General features: G+C 55.7%; 1 protein-coding gene across 4 annotated transcripts in view; it reads right to left on the bottom strand.

Annotated features, from left to right (window-relative positions):
- Positions 1 to 15802, bottom strand: part of CAMSAP1 (calmodulin regulated spectrin associated protein 1) — a gene marked incomplete at its 5' end in the record, with an annotated part of 54481 nt that overhangs the window by 4194 nt on the left and 34485 nt on the right. For all 4 annotated transcript variants that reach the window (XM_082843323.1, XM_082843325.1, XM_082843326.1 and 1 more), the window contains 11 exons: positions 264 to 382; positions 851 to 966; positions 2388 to 2490; positions 2776 to 2984; positions 3105 to 3241; positions 4148 to 6527; positions 7156 to 7240; positions 7786 to 7877; positions 8351 to 8507; positions 10013 to 10109; positions 10197 to 10336. In XM_082843323.1, coding sequence (XP_082699449.1) covers positions 264 to 382; positions 851 to 966; positions 2388 to 2490; positions 2776 to 2984; positions 3105 to 3241; positions 4148 to 6527; positions 7156 to 7240; positions 7786 to 7877; positions 8351 to 8507; positions 10013 to 10109; positions 10197 to 10336 — 3635 coding nt within the window. The remainder of the gene's footprint in view (positions 1 to 263; positions 383 to 850; positions 967 to 2387; positions 2491 to 2775; positions 2985 to 3104; positions 3242 to 4147; positions 6528 to 7155; positions 7241 to 7785; positions 7878 to 8350; positions 8508 to 10012; positions 10110 to 10196; positions 10337 to 15802) is intronic.

Below are 15802 nucleotides of genomic sequence, written 5' to 3'. Positions count from 1 at the left end.
CAGAGGGCCTGCCCTGGACCCCCAGCCCCGACCCCAGTGCAGCCCCCTCCGTCTCGCTGGTCTGAATCCCGCTCTTCCGCGGAGCCGTCCCAACCGCAAGGGCCTGGGACACGAGTGTCCCGCGTGTCCTCACACACGAGTCACACACGTGCAGGACAGCAGCCTCACGTGTCAACGATCGGGGTGCTCTCCTCTAGAAAGAGCCCTCATTTATAAACACCCTTATCCTACATAAAAAGCTGGGGGTGAAATTCGATACTTGCCTCTAATATTGAATTTTTGTGCGGTTCATTCACCTTTCCGGCCAGACAGCAATGGGATATGGCGTTGTGAATAATCGGCTTGTTGGATTTGCTGCTAGGCTCCTTAAACAGCTTGGGACCTACGAAAAGCAGGCCAAGATTTGCAAAATTAATATTTACAGCACACACACACACACACACACACACACACACACACACACACACACACACACACACAAGAAAGGCGACAATTCTGTAGAACCAAGCAGCAGGCAGGCTGAATGAGGGATGTTCGTAATGTTTTGAAAATGGGAAGAGCCACTTCGAATCTGTGACAGAATTCTAAGTTACAGATTTTAAATAAACTAAGGAAAAGACTAAAGTAAGTAATAATTTATTCCCTTTCCAATTTTGGTTTCTTTGATTAAAAAAAAAAAAGAAACCAAGAAACAGTAATTTTTAAAAGCCTAAGGTTCCAAAGTGCCCAGGACGCCACAGTGAGCCGTGGGCTGTGCAGACGTAAGGGCACGTCGCCCACTGCGCCCGGGCCCCGCCCCCCACCAGGCCCCGCCCGTGTGCCCCTGCCCCGCAGAGAGCGAGGCCGTCACCTGTGTACTCGGCCACCGAGGCAAGGGAGGACGCGGCGGACGCCGTCTCCCAGTCTCTGTCGGTGCTCCGGCTGGGGTTGCGGCTCAGGATGGGCAAGGCTTCCAGTGACTCGACTCTGCTGGGGAAGAGGACGGGGGCGGGGCTGGGAGGGCGGCGGGCACGCCTCCTCTCGCCCGCAACTGGCACCGGCTGGCGGGATCCTGCCCCGAAACGGGCCAGGCTGCACCATCGGCACACGAAGGGCCACCGGCCGCGGCAGGAGGCTGGCGGCAACAGTGGGGAGCGCAGCCGGTGCGCTCCCTGGAGAACACGATGACAGACTCGGGGCAAGACACCAAGACCCCGCCCGCCTCGGGCACCAGAATGACCTCATCAGGGAAGGTTCGCCCTCACGCTCAGCCCTGCTGGCGTGGGAACCAGAGGACCCAGTTTGGGCCGTCTGCACCGCTGCCAGACAAGGGACGGGACCCCGGGAAGGAAGGACGGGCAGAGAGGGCCGAGTCCAAAACCCCGGCAGGTCTCAAACGACTCTCCAATCCCTGGCAGGCCTGAGCCGCGTCCCTGCAGGGCCGTCTCCGCTGAGCGGGACACACACGCTCATGCACGAGAGGCAGGTGCGGGCGCCGTCTGAATCCAACCCCGGTACCCGACCGCCTGGACAAAATTCCAACCAGAATCCCCGGGAGGTGTCCTCCACAAAGCCCCGGCGACAAGAAGCCACCAGACGTGTGGAGAGGATGAAGGACAGGAGGGGACCCTGCCTACCGGGAGGCCAAGCCCACCCGTGGAAGTGGCTGCTGAGGCCCGTGGGCAGACGTTCAGGGCCAGCGACAGGGTCCCCAGGCCTCCGCCCAAATTACTCCTTAATCACAAAGGGAAATTCTCCAGCACCCGTGGGAAAACAGCACCTTAACCCAAGTCAAAGTGACACACACAACTGGCTGCGCTGAGAAAGACACGTCCTCCTCTCTGGGGTGTTCCCGCCAAACATGCACAGCCGGGACCTAATCCTGGGAAACCCACTGGGGGACGGGCAACAAAATAACCGGCCCGTACTCAGCAGAAGCGTCAAGGCCCAGGGGGACACAGGAGGGCGAAGGCCTGTCCTGGACAGAAGGGACACAGTGACTCAGGGCGACCGTGGTCCCGCACGGGCCTGGGCTCTCAAGGACACTCTGCCAATCGGCCACGGCAGGCGTGGACTGGGGACCTAACGGCAGTGCTGGTTTGATGACTGTGGTGACACAAGCCCACGTCCTTGTTCAGAGAACGTGCGCTCCACAGCGTTTAAGGATGAAGAGGATGCCACCAACTTACTCGTAAACGATAAAAACGAAAACGCGCGCAGGGCCGGGAGGACGAGGGGACAGAGGACAGAAATGTCGAAACGTTTCGCTAATCGGTGAACCTCGGTGAAGGGCAGTTAGGTCCTGTGACATTACTGCCATGGCTCTGGACGTCTGAAATTGCACCAAAATCAGAGCGACAGAACCACTGCCCACATGGTGTCCCGCTGCACGGCCCCCGGCCCCTTACCGCTGGGAAGGCGTGCCCCCCGAATGCATGCTCTCGGGCTCTGTGGTCGCTGCGGAGGCCAAGGACAGGCTGGAGCCCGACTGGGCCCGGCTCAGGTCATCCGCTGCCAGAGACAAGACAAGACAAGCTTTCATGACACGCGTGTTTGTCCTCCAGCCACTGACCTGTGCAGCAGGTAAAGAGCCGGGGGCCCGATGCCTGCGGGACGCGGGGCCCCAGGCTGGGACCCTCCCCGCGTGCACGGCTCCCACCACCTGAGGACCCAGCGCTCAGTCCCAACCCTCCCTTCTGTGAAACGGAGAGCCCCCTGCAGCCCAGCCTCGCGGCTTCGGGAGAACTACAGTGGCTCAGCGCCGCGAAGGGGGAGGGCCCCGCGCCGCGCGCTCACGTGGGGGGGTGCTCTTGGGTCCCGAATCGCTGCCGGGCTCCTCCCGATGCACGGACTTGGGCCGCGGCTTCCTGGGCCTGGACTTGGGTTTCCCCAGGCCCTGCTCCTCCAGAATCTGCTGCTGCTTCCGCCGCAGGTACTCCTGCTTGATGAGCTCCCGCCGCGCCTTCTCCTCCTCCTTGCGGATCCGATCTTCCTCCGCTTTACGCCTGCGGGAAGGAGCAGCCAGGACGCCCTGGTCACGCCAGCGCCGCGCCGCGGGAGGGGACAACAGACACGGCGGCCACGCCGACCGCGTGTGGTGCCCGCCGGGCACCCGGGCCACCTACCGTGCCTCGTCTCTCCTGAGCTCGACCTCCACCTCCAGCTGCTGCCTCCGCATGCGGGCCTCCTCGGCTTTGCGCTGCTGCTTCAGAAGGAAGGCCGCCCGCTTCCTGGCGAGCTCGTCATCCGCCTTCTGTTCGTCCTGCAGGGCAGACGCCACCTACAGTGCGGCCGGGCACGACCCCTGAGGGTCCCCAGCACTGCCGCCGCCGGCCCTCCACGCACCCCAGGAACATGAAACGCTTCCTACTCCTCGTAACTGACGGGTGAGCGAGCGTCTCTCTACAGACACGCTAAAATACGAACGGGAGTCAAACCGCGCCCTTGGAGAAGCATTTAGTCTGCTGGCACTGAACTCCGTTCGCCTTAAAAACTGCACTTGTATCTCCACAACAGGAGCCAAAACCCAGACGGGTCATTTGTCTGCTTCCAATTTAAGAGCACAAACGTCAGGCAAGGGCCGCACGCGCCTCCTGAGGAGACGGCCCCCACAGCTCCGTGGCGCGCCAGCCACCTCCGAAGCGCCAGCACGCAAGGAGACACTATCAAGACGGAAGGGGCTCTCACAACTCACCGCTCTCTCCTGAAGGAAACGCTACAAGAAAGGCACTGAGAGAAACAAAAACGCTTCCTAAAGTTTCTGCACCCGCCGGGACTCTAACGGGGTGAAGCAAACCTTGGCCCAAAGGCCAAGTGCAGCCCGTGACCTGTTCCGCAGAGACTGCGAGCTAAGAATGCTTTTTCACTCTTAAACGGTTGGAAAACCATCAAAAGAAAAACATTTCGTGACACACGAGAACAAGTCAGAACTCCCATTTCAGGGCCCAAGGTCAAGCTCTGCTGGCGCACGGCCAGGCTCCCGCAAGCAGGCGCTCCCAGCGGCTTAGGGCGAGTTGGGTCCTTGCGGAGACTACGTGGCCCTGAAGCCGCATGCGTCTCTCCTCAGCCTCCACAGAAGAGGTTAGGTTCTCTGTGATGCCCTCACGACTAGGCCAGGGTGACGTGCCCGCCCGCCCGCCACGTGACACAGATGCCACCAGCGCTTTACCTTGAAGAAGAAGCCGACCCCCGGCTTCTGGTCGCCCTCGCTGGCGAGGTCCGCGGAGCTGTGGCGGCCTTCCGTACCCCCGTCATCGTCGGGGGCCTTCAGGTCGGAGAGGTCCACCTCGATGAGGCTAGCCTTGCTCCTCGGGGGCCCGTCCAGGGCCGCGCCCCCCTTTCCTGGCCCGCTGAGGGCGGCGAGCCCCGCCCCCCTCACGCCGTCTTCCAGAGCCTCCCTGAAGCCCATCTGTTCCGAGGTGACGCTGGCATCCCTGGGGGAGGCCGAGACAAATGTCCGCTGGTTGTTCTCATCGTGGAGCCTGTAACCGGCGAAGCAGCACTCCTCGTGGGGGTCACTCCCAGGGTCGGCGACCCCGTCCCAGCCCGGGTCAGAGGGCGTCCGGGGGGAGAAGGACCGTAAGCGAGGGGCGGCCTCGACACCAGGTGTGAGGGCCTTGCTTCGGGAGGAACCCTGAGCTCGCTCCTTCGGCACCTTCAGCTCGGCCGGTCTTCCCGAACGGGAATTCCGACCCGGACCGAGCCGAGGGGCCTTGCGGTGGCCGGCCAGTGCCGTCGGAGAGAGCGGCTCGCCAAAGTGTATGGCCCCCTTGACCTTGGGGTCCTGGGAGCTGTTCCTGGGGCCCGGCGCGGGCAGCGTGGGGGACGCGAGCAGCAGCTGCTCCTGCTGCTGGGAGACCCTGAGGATGGCCTGCTGCAGCGTGCTGATGGTCTCGTTCAGCTTCTCAATGGACAGGTCGCACTCGCCCAGGTCCACGCCCACGTCCACGCCCTCGACGGCCTCCAGGAGCACCGCTGACAGCGCCTTGCTCCGCTCCAGCTCGGGGAGGGCGGCGGGGTCCTTGCGCTGATGCTGCTGGACCAGAGCCAGGTCCTCTCCGTCCAGGTCGGGGGGCCCCAGGAGGTCTCCCCTGCCCTCCTCCTTGCCAAGCAGGTCTCCCACCCGGGACACGCCATCGAGGTCATCCCCGTTGTGCTGAGAGTGCCCTCCCGCCGAGGCCCCCGCTCTCAGTGGCCGAGGGGCGGCGTCGGCCCGGCCCCTCCTGACCACGTGCAGAAAGGCTGCCTTGCCCAGCTTCAGGCGCTGCCGCGCCGACAGCGCCTCCACCTTCTTCTTCTGCGCCTCGATGGCCCGGCGCTTCTCCTCCAGCTGCATGTGCAGCTGCACCAGCTCGGAGGCCAGCAGGTTGGCCTGGTCCCCGCCCTGCCAGCTCGGGCTCTGCTCGCCCTTCTGCTTCCACGTGGTCAGCGGGGCCGGGCAGCTCTCCGAGGCGTCGGGCGTGGTCTTCTGGGAGCTGCTCGTGCTCGACTTGGTCTCGCAGCTGTTGAGCCTGTGAAGCTTCTTCTCGGCAAAGCTGGTCATCTTCACGCTCCCGCCGGCCACGGAGCCGCTGCTGAGCTGGCTCAGACACGGGCTGGAGCGGCCGCTGGCGTCATCCTTGCCCTCGTGCTCCTTCACTTTCAGGTCCTCCTGCAGCTTCGCCGATTCCTCCTCCCCAGCGTACCCGGCCCCCAGCACGGGGCAGTCCTCGCCGGCGAAGGCCTGCTCGGCCCCCTCCAGGTCTGTGATGTCTGAGTCGGAGTCCTGCCTCAGGATGGCCCAGGCCTCCGGGCCAAGGGCGCAGGGGCTCTGCGCACAGCTCGCGGACAGCCTGCCCTCCACGTCCTCGTCGGCTCTGCCCAGGTGAAGGAAGAAGCCGTCGGCTGGCAGTCCCCAAGACGGCAGGCTGGAAACGCCGCCGGCTGGAGGCCCGCCACGGGCGTCCCCCACTGCCTGCGGCCCCGCCTCAGTGGGCGCAGGGCCGAAGCCCATGGGAAGCTCTGAACAGGAGATGGGGGTGAAAGTCCTATTCAAGTCTCGACTGACGTGACTGCCAGGCGCCTTCTTCCGCCCAGGAGGCTGGTGGCCCTCGCCGGACCTCCTGGACGTGAAGCCCCTCGGCCGCCCCTCTCCGCACTCATCCTCCTTGGTGACCGCCTGCTTCTCCTTGGCTGGCCTGAGCACGGCGGGCATCAGTGGCTCCAGGAAGAAACTGTCGGGCTGACTTTCTAAGGCATCCGCCAGCCTCTGGGGAGACCTGGCACCCGCCATCAGGCCGGGCTCGGCGCCCTGGTGAGCCGCATCCGTCCTAACGATGGCCAGGAGCTCCTCACCCTCGTCCTCAATACTGACATTGTTCAGGAGGCTTCTTCCATCGGTCCTGAGGGCTGCGGGCTGGGGCTGGTTCTGCGGGGTCAGATGAATGACACTGGATGCCAAGCTGTCCTTGCTGATGGAGCGGGCCAGGCTGACGCTGTCGCCAGAGCCTGGGTCCACGTCGCAGCTCGCAGCGTGATGGAGAGCAAAGGGCGCTGGCTGAGACGCAGGCCTGCAACACGGGGAAAGAAGCCATTGCACACGCCACGTCCCCACGAGAGGCTACGCAAGCTCGTGAGTGACGGGAACGTGAGTTAAGAAGAGAGAATCCAAGTCTTACACACGGGAGACTTAAAGAAACCCTCTCCCGGGCAAAAGGGAACCAGAGAGCCTTTCACTCCAGCAACCCTCAGACACGCTGGCCCAGCTCCCCTTAAAGATGCTGGAGACCCCAAAGAGGTTTTATTTATTCATCAGTATTTGTCACTTCAGAAATTCAAGCTGAGATCCTTTTAAAATGATTAAGAATTCCCGTGAGAAATCTATCACATGAGCAGTGGCCATATTTTCTAAAACAGACCAGGGCAGAGTGTGAACAGTGGGGTCGTTCACATTCTTGCAGATCTGACATCTGGCTGCATGCTCGTGCCTGGTCTGATTCAACCTGCTGTGATCCCACACCTGGCGAGGCCCTGAGAATGGGAAAAGTAGTGACAATCCCCCAGCGTTGTTACGGATACAATTCTGACCTCCAAGGGACTCCGTGGGCCCCAGGGGCCCTGGCACCACATCTGGGGCACTGCTCTGTCAGACTAACGAACATGTCAAGTAGAAATGTATTTGAAACGCGGGTGGGTCACCTGTTTTTTTTTTCTGTCCACGCTACTGATGCCCCTCGGGGCTGACCGTCGACTCGGGTTAAGGAATTAGATCGGTGTCGCTGGTCTGCAGTTGGAGGAAACAGTTTATGTTCAGCATTAAGTAACTGATTTTATATCATTTGAAATTCTGTCACTATAATAACCATTTCTCAAGGAAATGCACCATAACTCAGTACACCAAAACTGCTAAGGAAAGCAAGCAACCACAATACAAAAATTTTTCGTAGTTTCGATAACAGGCAAGTGTGTAATTCAACCGTGATCACGGTCATGAAAATAATCAGAGTGTTAATTACACGTCGATATCAATTAAATGACCTCAACGCCCACTGAGATAACCAGCCGATGTCAAAGTATAAGCTCTTGCGCAAAAGACAACAGTAATTTTCTGTGTGCTCCGTGTGATTCATTATGTCTCAGTAACATTTTCACTGTAATGACTATGAATTCTAAGGTACGTCAATAAAGATCAAAACAAGCTCTGCCACAGTTTTCTCAACTAACATTACTACGCCATGGTGACTCGATTTATTTTGAGAGCCATGATATTAAGGAACTCCAGCGAGAGGGATGGGAAACAGCCGGCAAAGGGGAGACGGCGCTCCTTACCAGCGGGGTCCTCTCCCTGCACTGTCTTTTGCTGTTTCTGTCTCAGTGGCAACAACGGATGCGATGGGCTAAAGGCAGAGGCCCCTTTCCCCCTAAACAGAGAAAGGATGGGGAGAAAAATCACTACCTCACCGATCTTCAAGTTCAAAATCAAAGGCGTAAAAAAAACAAAGGCGTAAGAAGCTACGGAGACCATCATGAATTCACACCAACCTGTAAGAAGTTCACAGATTCCTTGGGAAAATTAATTATTATAAAAATGAACCCAAAATGTGCCAAGAACTTCAAACTTGGGATAAACATCCAAACTGCAGCTAGGGGACGTACTGACCTCTGGTTACGGCCTGTAATACAACAGGTTTCAAGTTTTCACAGTAAATTCAAGTTTGCATTAAGGCTACCCTGCTTGCCTCCGGGGGAGCAGGGGCCACAGGAGGCCCTCTCACTACCTACTCCGCACAGGCCTGCCATCACCCCTGAGAAAAGGTAATCCCCACGGGAACTGTAAACCAGCAGGAAGAGGGAGGCCGGGTGGCAGCTCTGTCCCGAGAACAGACAGACTTACAAGAGCTCAGGCTCTTCGAGGTGCAGGTGGTGCAGCTGCGTGGGGGGCTGCGGATCGGCTGGGCTCGCCGCCGCGGGGCTGCCCAGGAAGCTGCGCTTGGTGGCGTTGGAGATGGGAACAGGAGGCCGAGTGCTTCGCGGGTGCGATACTGATTTAGCTGCAGGAACAATTTTATACAAATAGGTATTGACACTTACAACACTAGCAAGAAGACTCTAAAAATAAATCCGTTTTTATAAGCACGAAAGACCCAACTTTTTTTACCTGAAACCAAAACTTCTCCAAAAAAATAAAATGGTTTCAAGGTCAACAAGTGTATTCTGTAATGAATACGACAGATATTATACCAAAATAAGCACTAAGGTCAAAAGACCAACACAGAGTAGAAGAGCGAGCACCGGGACTGGAGGCTGCGTCTGGACAACTAGCAAGCGGCCTCGTCGCCGGGGCCCCGGGGGTGCAGCCGCCAGGACGCCTTGCCGGCCAAACCCTCAAGGCGGCAGCTGCCTCAGCTGCAGAAAGACCTGGTCTTCTGAGCCCAGCCTGTGACTGAGCACCTCAGCGGTCACTTCAGCTCAGGCCCCCGTGGGGTCAGGTGAGGAGATCAGGCCCGGCCCGAAGCTTCCGTCTGAACAGGGACCCCATCTCTGAGGCTGCTCCCCAGAACGCTGGCCCAAGACAGTGCCAGGGACAGTCCCGGCAGCAGGAACCAGACTCCAGAGCCAGACCGCTCACTGCCCAGGGGTCTTACGTTAGGGGAGCCGCCGCGGTTCTCAGGGGCAGGGGAGCACGCCTTGGCCACTGCCCCGAGCCCTGGCCGTCTGCTCTGCCGACGTGGCGGGGGTGTATCTGTGTGTCACTTCTGTTTTAATCCCCGATAAGGCTGAGCATCCTTTCATAACGTTATTAGGCCCCCGGAGTCCTGCTTTCACGAAGCACCTGTTCAAGTCTTCTGCTCTTTTTATCGGTTTGTTCTTTTCTTCTTTTGATATGTTCTGGACACTGTGTATCTGCTGTAGGTATACGACGAGGATCTTCCACCCCTGGTAGCTACTTGATTTCCTTTTTTTTTTTTACTCTTTTCATCATCTTTTAATGAAAAAAAGGTCTACATTTTAATGTGGCCAATTATCAATCTTTGCCTCTGTGGCTAAGATTTTTATATTCCTTGTAAGAAATCCCAAGGACGTGAAAACATTCTCCCGTATCATCTTCTTAAAGTTTTGGAGATCCTCCAGGCTGGCAGATCGTTTTACTCTGCGGTAAAACAGATCTTTTTCTGCCTTGTTTTAGGGGCAAAAAAGTCAAAGCTGTGGAGGGTGAGGATTGGCATCACGGACTAGAGCACTTCCTGCCCGAGGTCCGTCAGAATCACCTGGAACCTTCTCTCCGACGTCTCCTGCTCGCCCTTGGACCCTGACGCCAGGATCCAGGACGGACCAGGACGACCCCCAGCTCACAGTCTGGAGGAGCTCTGTGCGTGACCACCACGGCGCACCAGACAGGGGCCCAGACGGTGACAGCGCTCTGTCCTCCCAAAAGAAACCACTTAAACACCACTGTCGTACAAAAACCAGGAACCAGTTAAGCGCACCTCCTGAGCGCTGCGCCTCGACTCCCTTAGAGGAAACAGCCGTCACTTACGGAGAGTTTGTCACTCACCATCTTTCAGTTCCTGAACATCCCTGGGCTGAACGAAGTCTGGTTTGACATTCTCAAACCACCAGAAGAGCTCGGCAATGAAAACCATAACGTTTGGCTAAAAGGAAAACAAGAAATCAAGGACACAGTGAGGAGCTTATTCACGCAGGGCTTTAAAAATGTGTTTTTAACAAGTCATTATTACCTTCAACACTAAGGGAGCGTACAGCATATCTTCTAGAGCGAGATAAAAGCACTTGTTCAGATGCTCATTTGAGAATTCTCTCAGAAGCCGAATGTTATACAGCCTGTCCGCCATCGACGCCACCTCTTTCAAGCATATATCTAACAGATAAAAAGAAAACTGCAATTTATTAGAAAGACATTCTGCTTCATAAGTGTGTGTGCGCACATACGTGTGTGTGTGTGTGTGTGTGTGTGTGTGTGTACACATACATACAATTTTCAACTGAAAAACAATTTAAATAAAGGTAGAGGTGATATTTAAAAAGGTAATAACATTAACAGATTTAAACATCACAACAAGTATTATAAATAATGTTAAACATAGAAAGAAAACACTCACGAAAAAGACAGGAGAAATCTCCAGGACCTGAATTTAATTGTTAACATCTAAAAAGTATACAATAATTACCTGAACTTTTAAGACTGGGCTTCCAATAGGAATAGTAACAATCACCTTTCAGTTTATAAAGGACCTGGCGGCATAAGGCCACTTAACATTTAACCAAGCTCCTTTCGAGGGAGGTTATCTCCGTGGTTGGGGGAGGGGAGCATAAAACAGGAAGTGTCAGGCTTATCCACAGGGAAGCACGGGAACACTGCTCATCATAAAACTCAGGAGCTGTGCAGAGCACAAGTCCTCCTCTGCTGCCTGTCTGCACCCGTAGCAGGACAGCTGCCCATTTTACGCTGCTCTGCAGGATGCCAGCCCCTCACCCAGAGAATTCCAGCGCAGACACCCACACTGGGCGCTGAGCGGGCTCCGTGGGGGGAGATGGGGGGAGGTGGGCCCGCCCTCAGACAGGAACCACTAGAACACCTAGATACCACTCCAGACTAAACTGGAGGTAGCTACACTGATGACTTAGCTTTGCCTGTAAATAAATAAACAGGACTGAGAAACATCACTTATTTTAAAATAACTTTACTCCTAAGAAGAAACCATTTTCAGCGATTTAGAAATCTCACGCGCACACGGGATTCACAGCAACCAGGATCTACGTATGAATCCTGTCCTGTGCGGCGACGCCCCAGCACTATGAATTCTCAAGAGAAAACTTCTCTAAGCTGAGTAACTGTGCACATTTATATTGCTAAGAAATGTTTCTTTTTTAAAATTCAGATTATGAAACATTAGAAATGTAAAGAACAGACTCCCGTGTACTCTCACCCCAGATGGGACGAACATTAACATCACACCTTCTCCGACCCAGATCTTACTTTCTTTCAGTAACAAAGCACCACAGGAGGTGAAGCCCGCCTCCCCCCAAGGCAACCCCTCTCCTCAACCCCGTGACCTGCCTCGTGTGGGTGTCTTTACCACGTATGGTCTCTGCCCATAAATCATATCAACAGTGCGCTGCCCACCTGGCTGTCTTCAATTTACATTCATGACAACAAACCGCCTGTCACGTTGCAGCCTGTTGTCTTCCCCAAACTCGGAACTACGTTTCCAAATAGCTCTCCGCTGCTGTGGGCAGATCTCAGTCACTCATTTTAACAGCGATTTAGGATTCCACAATTTTCACTAGTACGTAAAATGCCAGAAAAACCAAACTTGCACGCCGTCTGCGCTGGCGACCCTCCCAGAAGGGGGGCTGCAAGCTGTGCTGCCCACACCTGACCATCGCCTGGCCACGTCCCACCCCGCCGTACCCCCGGGCCTCTCAGCCGGGCCACCCCGCTGGGCCCGCTCTGCCTTCCGGCAGTGGCGCACCCCCTGCTGCTGCGGGCTCGCCCTGACCTCCTCCTCTGGGAGAAACCTGTTCTTGTTTTGCCTCTGGGCTGTTCATCCTTTTCCCACTGATTTGTAGGAATTCTTTTTGTATTATGGCTACAAAACAACTGTGTGACGATCCTTTGTCCGTTTACATTTGTTGCAAACACTTTTTCATGGGTACGGCTTTTACCACGGAGTTTTGTCTGTGATGTTCCTCTGTCACCACAGTGAACCTTAATATGGTTAGACACAGGAATCTTTTCTATTACTTGGCTATTTTGTAAGTTAAATAATCCATCCCAACACCAATGTCATAAAAATATTTTCCCCTATTTTCTTTTCAAAGTTTTTAAATTCTGCTTTTCCAGTTTGTGTCTTTCATCCAAGGAAGAGTGTTTGGCTCATGTGGGGTGGAGTCTCACTGCATCTCCCCCCACAGATGGCGCTTTGCCCCACATTCTGCGCTGGCCAGTCCCCCTTGCCCAGCCGTGGGCCACGCCAGGCACTGGGGTCCCACAGAGAGTCACTGTTCGGACCTCTCTGCATGGCTCCCCTGCACTTAGCGGATGTAAAGTTAAACAAAACTTGGTCTTTGCAGAGCAAGTACCCCATGTTCCTCTTCTTCAAAATCACAACTTGTCTGAAATCTGGGACAAAGCAAGAGAACAATGAATGTCATGGATCAGAATCCGTTGAGTAAAGTAAGAATCCACGAGGCCGTCTTGATACAAATCACCGCGCGGATAAATAACGACAGAGGAGAGGAGAGCAGCCCTCTGCACAGGAGTGCTGACCCACCAGAGAACAAGCAGCAGAGCTAGAAACTCCCGACAGATGCCAATGCTGGGGTGAAAGCGCGACGAGAGACCAAAGCCACTCCCCGATCACTAGTCGGTCATAAAGCAAAGAGCGGTGATCTCACAGGAGGAAGCCAACGCACGCCACCTGAACCCAGGGACCATCCCTGCGGCATCATTCCTGCTGGAAACCCAGGCCCTGAAGGCCACCAGGAGGGAACGCCGGGCAAAGCCAAACAGGGGACAGTCAGCCAACTAAGCGACCTGCATGCCTGGAAAACGTCAAGGGCAAGAAGGGCTGAGAAAGGCTGGGACTCAGCTCCAGGTACAGGGAAGCAGAGATGGGACCCTCAACAGGGTGGTGATGCTGGGCCAGAGCCTGGATTGGACAGAAGAAAACACCACCAGGGGCGTCCCTGGCGGCGCAGTGGTTAGGACTCCACGCTCCCAATGCAGGGGCCCAGGTTCAATCCCTGGTCAGGGAACTAGATCCCACACGCATGCTGCAACTAAGAATTCACAGGCCACAACTAAGGAGCCCGCCTGCCGCAACTAAGAGCCGGCACAACCAAATAAAAATAAATAAATAAATAAATGATAATAAATAAATATAAAAAACAAAGAAAGAAAGAAGACCACAGCAAGCCCCACACCAAGTCTTCACACGGACCCAAACCTGCGACCTGAGACATGTGAAGGCCGCCACCCTGGGACAAGATCCACGGCGTGGACCCCATCAAGTCCACGGGTTCTGCTTCAGTGTTCAGAGACCTGGCCCAAACCCGCGCAGTCTGGGAAACACTTATAAAGAGCTGTCTGCAGACACGACGGTTTTGTTCATCCTGGTCACGGAGGTTTACCTAGATGGGCCATCAGCGAGGTGCTCTCCAGCTCACTGCTGCCCTCACCGCCCAGCACATCAGGCCAGTTCTCACACAGGCTGGGAGCACCTCACCGGCACCATTGCATCCTGGCTCAATCCAACTGCGAGAGGCCTTGTCTCTGGCTCTGGGGCTCCTACGTTCAGGAGAAAGGCAGTGCCACAGACCGCGCATCCCTCCCCGCTGTCGGTGCACAGAGGGCTCCTTGGGTGCAGACATTTCTCTAAAATCAATGCGCTGCTGCCCAAGGCCAGCGAAGGGCCCGTCAACTGGAAGGATCTGTGACCGTGACCCCGGGAGAGGTCCTCTGAGCAGTTTTCTAGAAGTTGCTATCCAAGTATCCGTCAGTGACAAAGTCAAATTGAAAACATAATTTCCCTGGGAATTCTTTTTTTTTAATACTTATTCTATCTATTTATCTATTTATTTGGTTGTGCTGGGTCTCAGTTGCAGCAGGCGAGCTCCTTAGTTGCGGCACGTGTGTTCCTTAGTTGCGGCTCGCCAGCTCTTTAGTTGTGGCATGCGAACTCTTAGTTGAGCTATGCGTGTGGGATCTAGTTCCCTGACCAGGGATCGAACCTGGGCCCCCTGCACTGGCAGCGTGGAGTCTTAACCACTGTGCCACCAGGGAAGTCCCCTCCCTGGTAATTCTTAAGCACCCTGCACAAGGGAACACAGTGTCCACGGAGCAGCCATGAGTCAGGCTGCCAGGAGCTGCCAGAAGTGGCAAAGCTCCCCTGAGACCTCGGCCTGGAGGACGCCGCCCATGGCTCCACGTTCCTGGCAGGGAGATGAGGTCAAACACGCTGGACTCTCCTCCTCTTCGTTACTACTTTTATGGGTAAAGCCGGGAGACCAGCACTCTTTGGGCAGGGCCAGCTGCTACTAGTTTTCACCTGGTAGGTTAAACTTCAGGTTTGAAGGTGTCGGGTGTCTTCATTTGGAAAAGGCCCCCTTCGCCCAGCCTGCATTCCCATCTCGGTCAGGTACACTGACCCGCGATCTTTCACGGAGCCCCCAGGAAGCCTGAGGACATTTTGCAAGTTCTCAGAAATTAGGGGTCAATTTCCTGACTGTAGTCGAGGTGAAAATCGCTAAGGAACAGTCCTTGGTGGGAACCTCCACCGACAGGCAGAGGCCGGGGAACGTGACTGGGTCCTGTTTGCGCAGTTATTGGGTATTTCTAGGGATAAGCTGTGCACGTTGAACAGGAAGGAGATAGGTGGATTTTCTTTTAAGAGGAAATGCTTTTCTGCTAGGTGCATCCTGCGTTGAGGTTTCTGAGCCAGCACAGATGCCAACGCTGGAGTTTGGTTTTTTTGGATTGAGATCACTTGGGGAATTTTTTTTTTACAAGACTGGTGAATTTTGGTTTTTTTTTTTTTTTTTTTTTTTTTTTTGGCGGTACGTGGGCCTCTCACTGTTGTGGCCTCTCCCGTTGCGGAGCACAGGTTCCGGACGCGCAGGCTCAGCGGCCAGGGCTCATGGGCCCAGCCGCTCCGCGGCATGTGGGATCTTCCCGGACCGGGGCACGAAGCCCGAATTTTGCTTTTTTAAAAAATACTTATTCAAGTGTGTGTATATTTTTTTTTTAACAGACAATCTTTATTAGGTGTGCACCTCCATCTTAGATCCTGTTGGAGATGCTGTTTTGCCGTTAGGTGGGTTAAAGGGTTAACCCCGGGTGAGTTTGGTAATAAAAGGTTGTTGAAGTTTAAAAAAAAAAAGAATGTGTTTGTTCTCCAGTTATTCCCAACTAGCTCAGGGAAAAAGAGCACAAACGTGACAAGATGTAACGGCTGGCAAGTCTGGGGACAAGCATGCACCAATTCCTGCACCTTCTCTGTAAAAGTAAACTCACATCGAAATAAAGTCTCCAGGACTTCCCTGGCGGCGCAGTGGTTAAGAATCCACCTGGCAATGCAAGGGACACGGGTTGGAGCCCTGGTCCGGGAAGATCCCACAGGCTGCGGAGCCACTAAGCCCGCGAGCCACAACTACTGAGCCCACACGCCACAACTACTGAAGCCCGCGCGCCTGGAGCCCGTGCTCCGCAACAAGAGAAGCCACCGCAATGAGAAGCCCGCGCACCACAGCAAAGAGTAGCGCCCGCTCGCCGCGACTAGAGAAAGCCCGCGCGCAGCAACGAAGACCCAGTGCAGCCGAAAAT

This window comes from Leucopleurus acutus, assembly GCF_964270905.1.
Source record: "Leucopleurus acutus genome assembly, chromosome: 7".
In the NCBI taxonomy this organism is placed as follows: Eukaryota; Metazoa; Chordata; class Mammalia; order Artiodactyla; family Delphinidae; genus Leucopleurus; species Leucopleurus acutus.
Note: the sequence above shows the minus strand (reverse complement) of the source record. Positions and strands in the feature narration are given on the sequence as shown.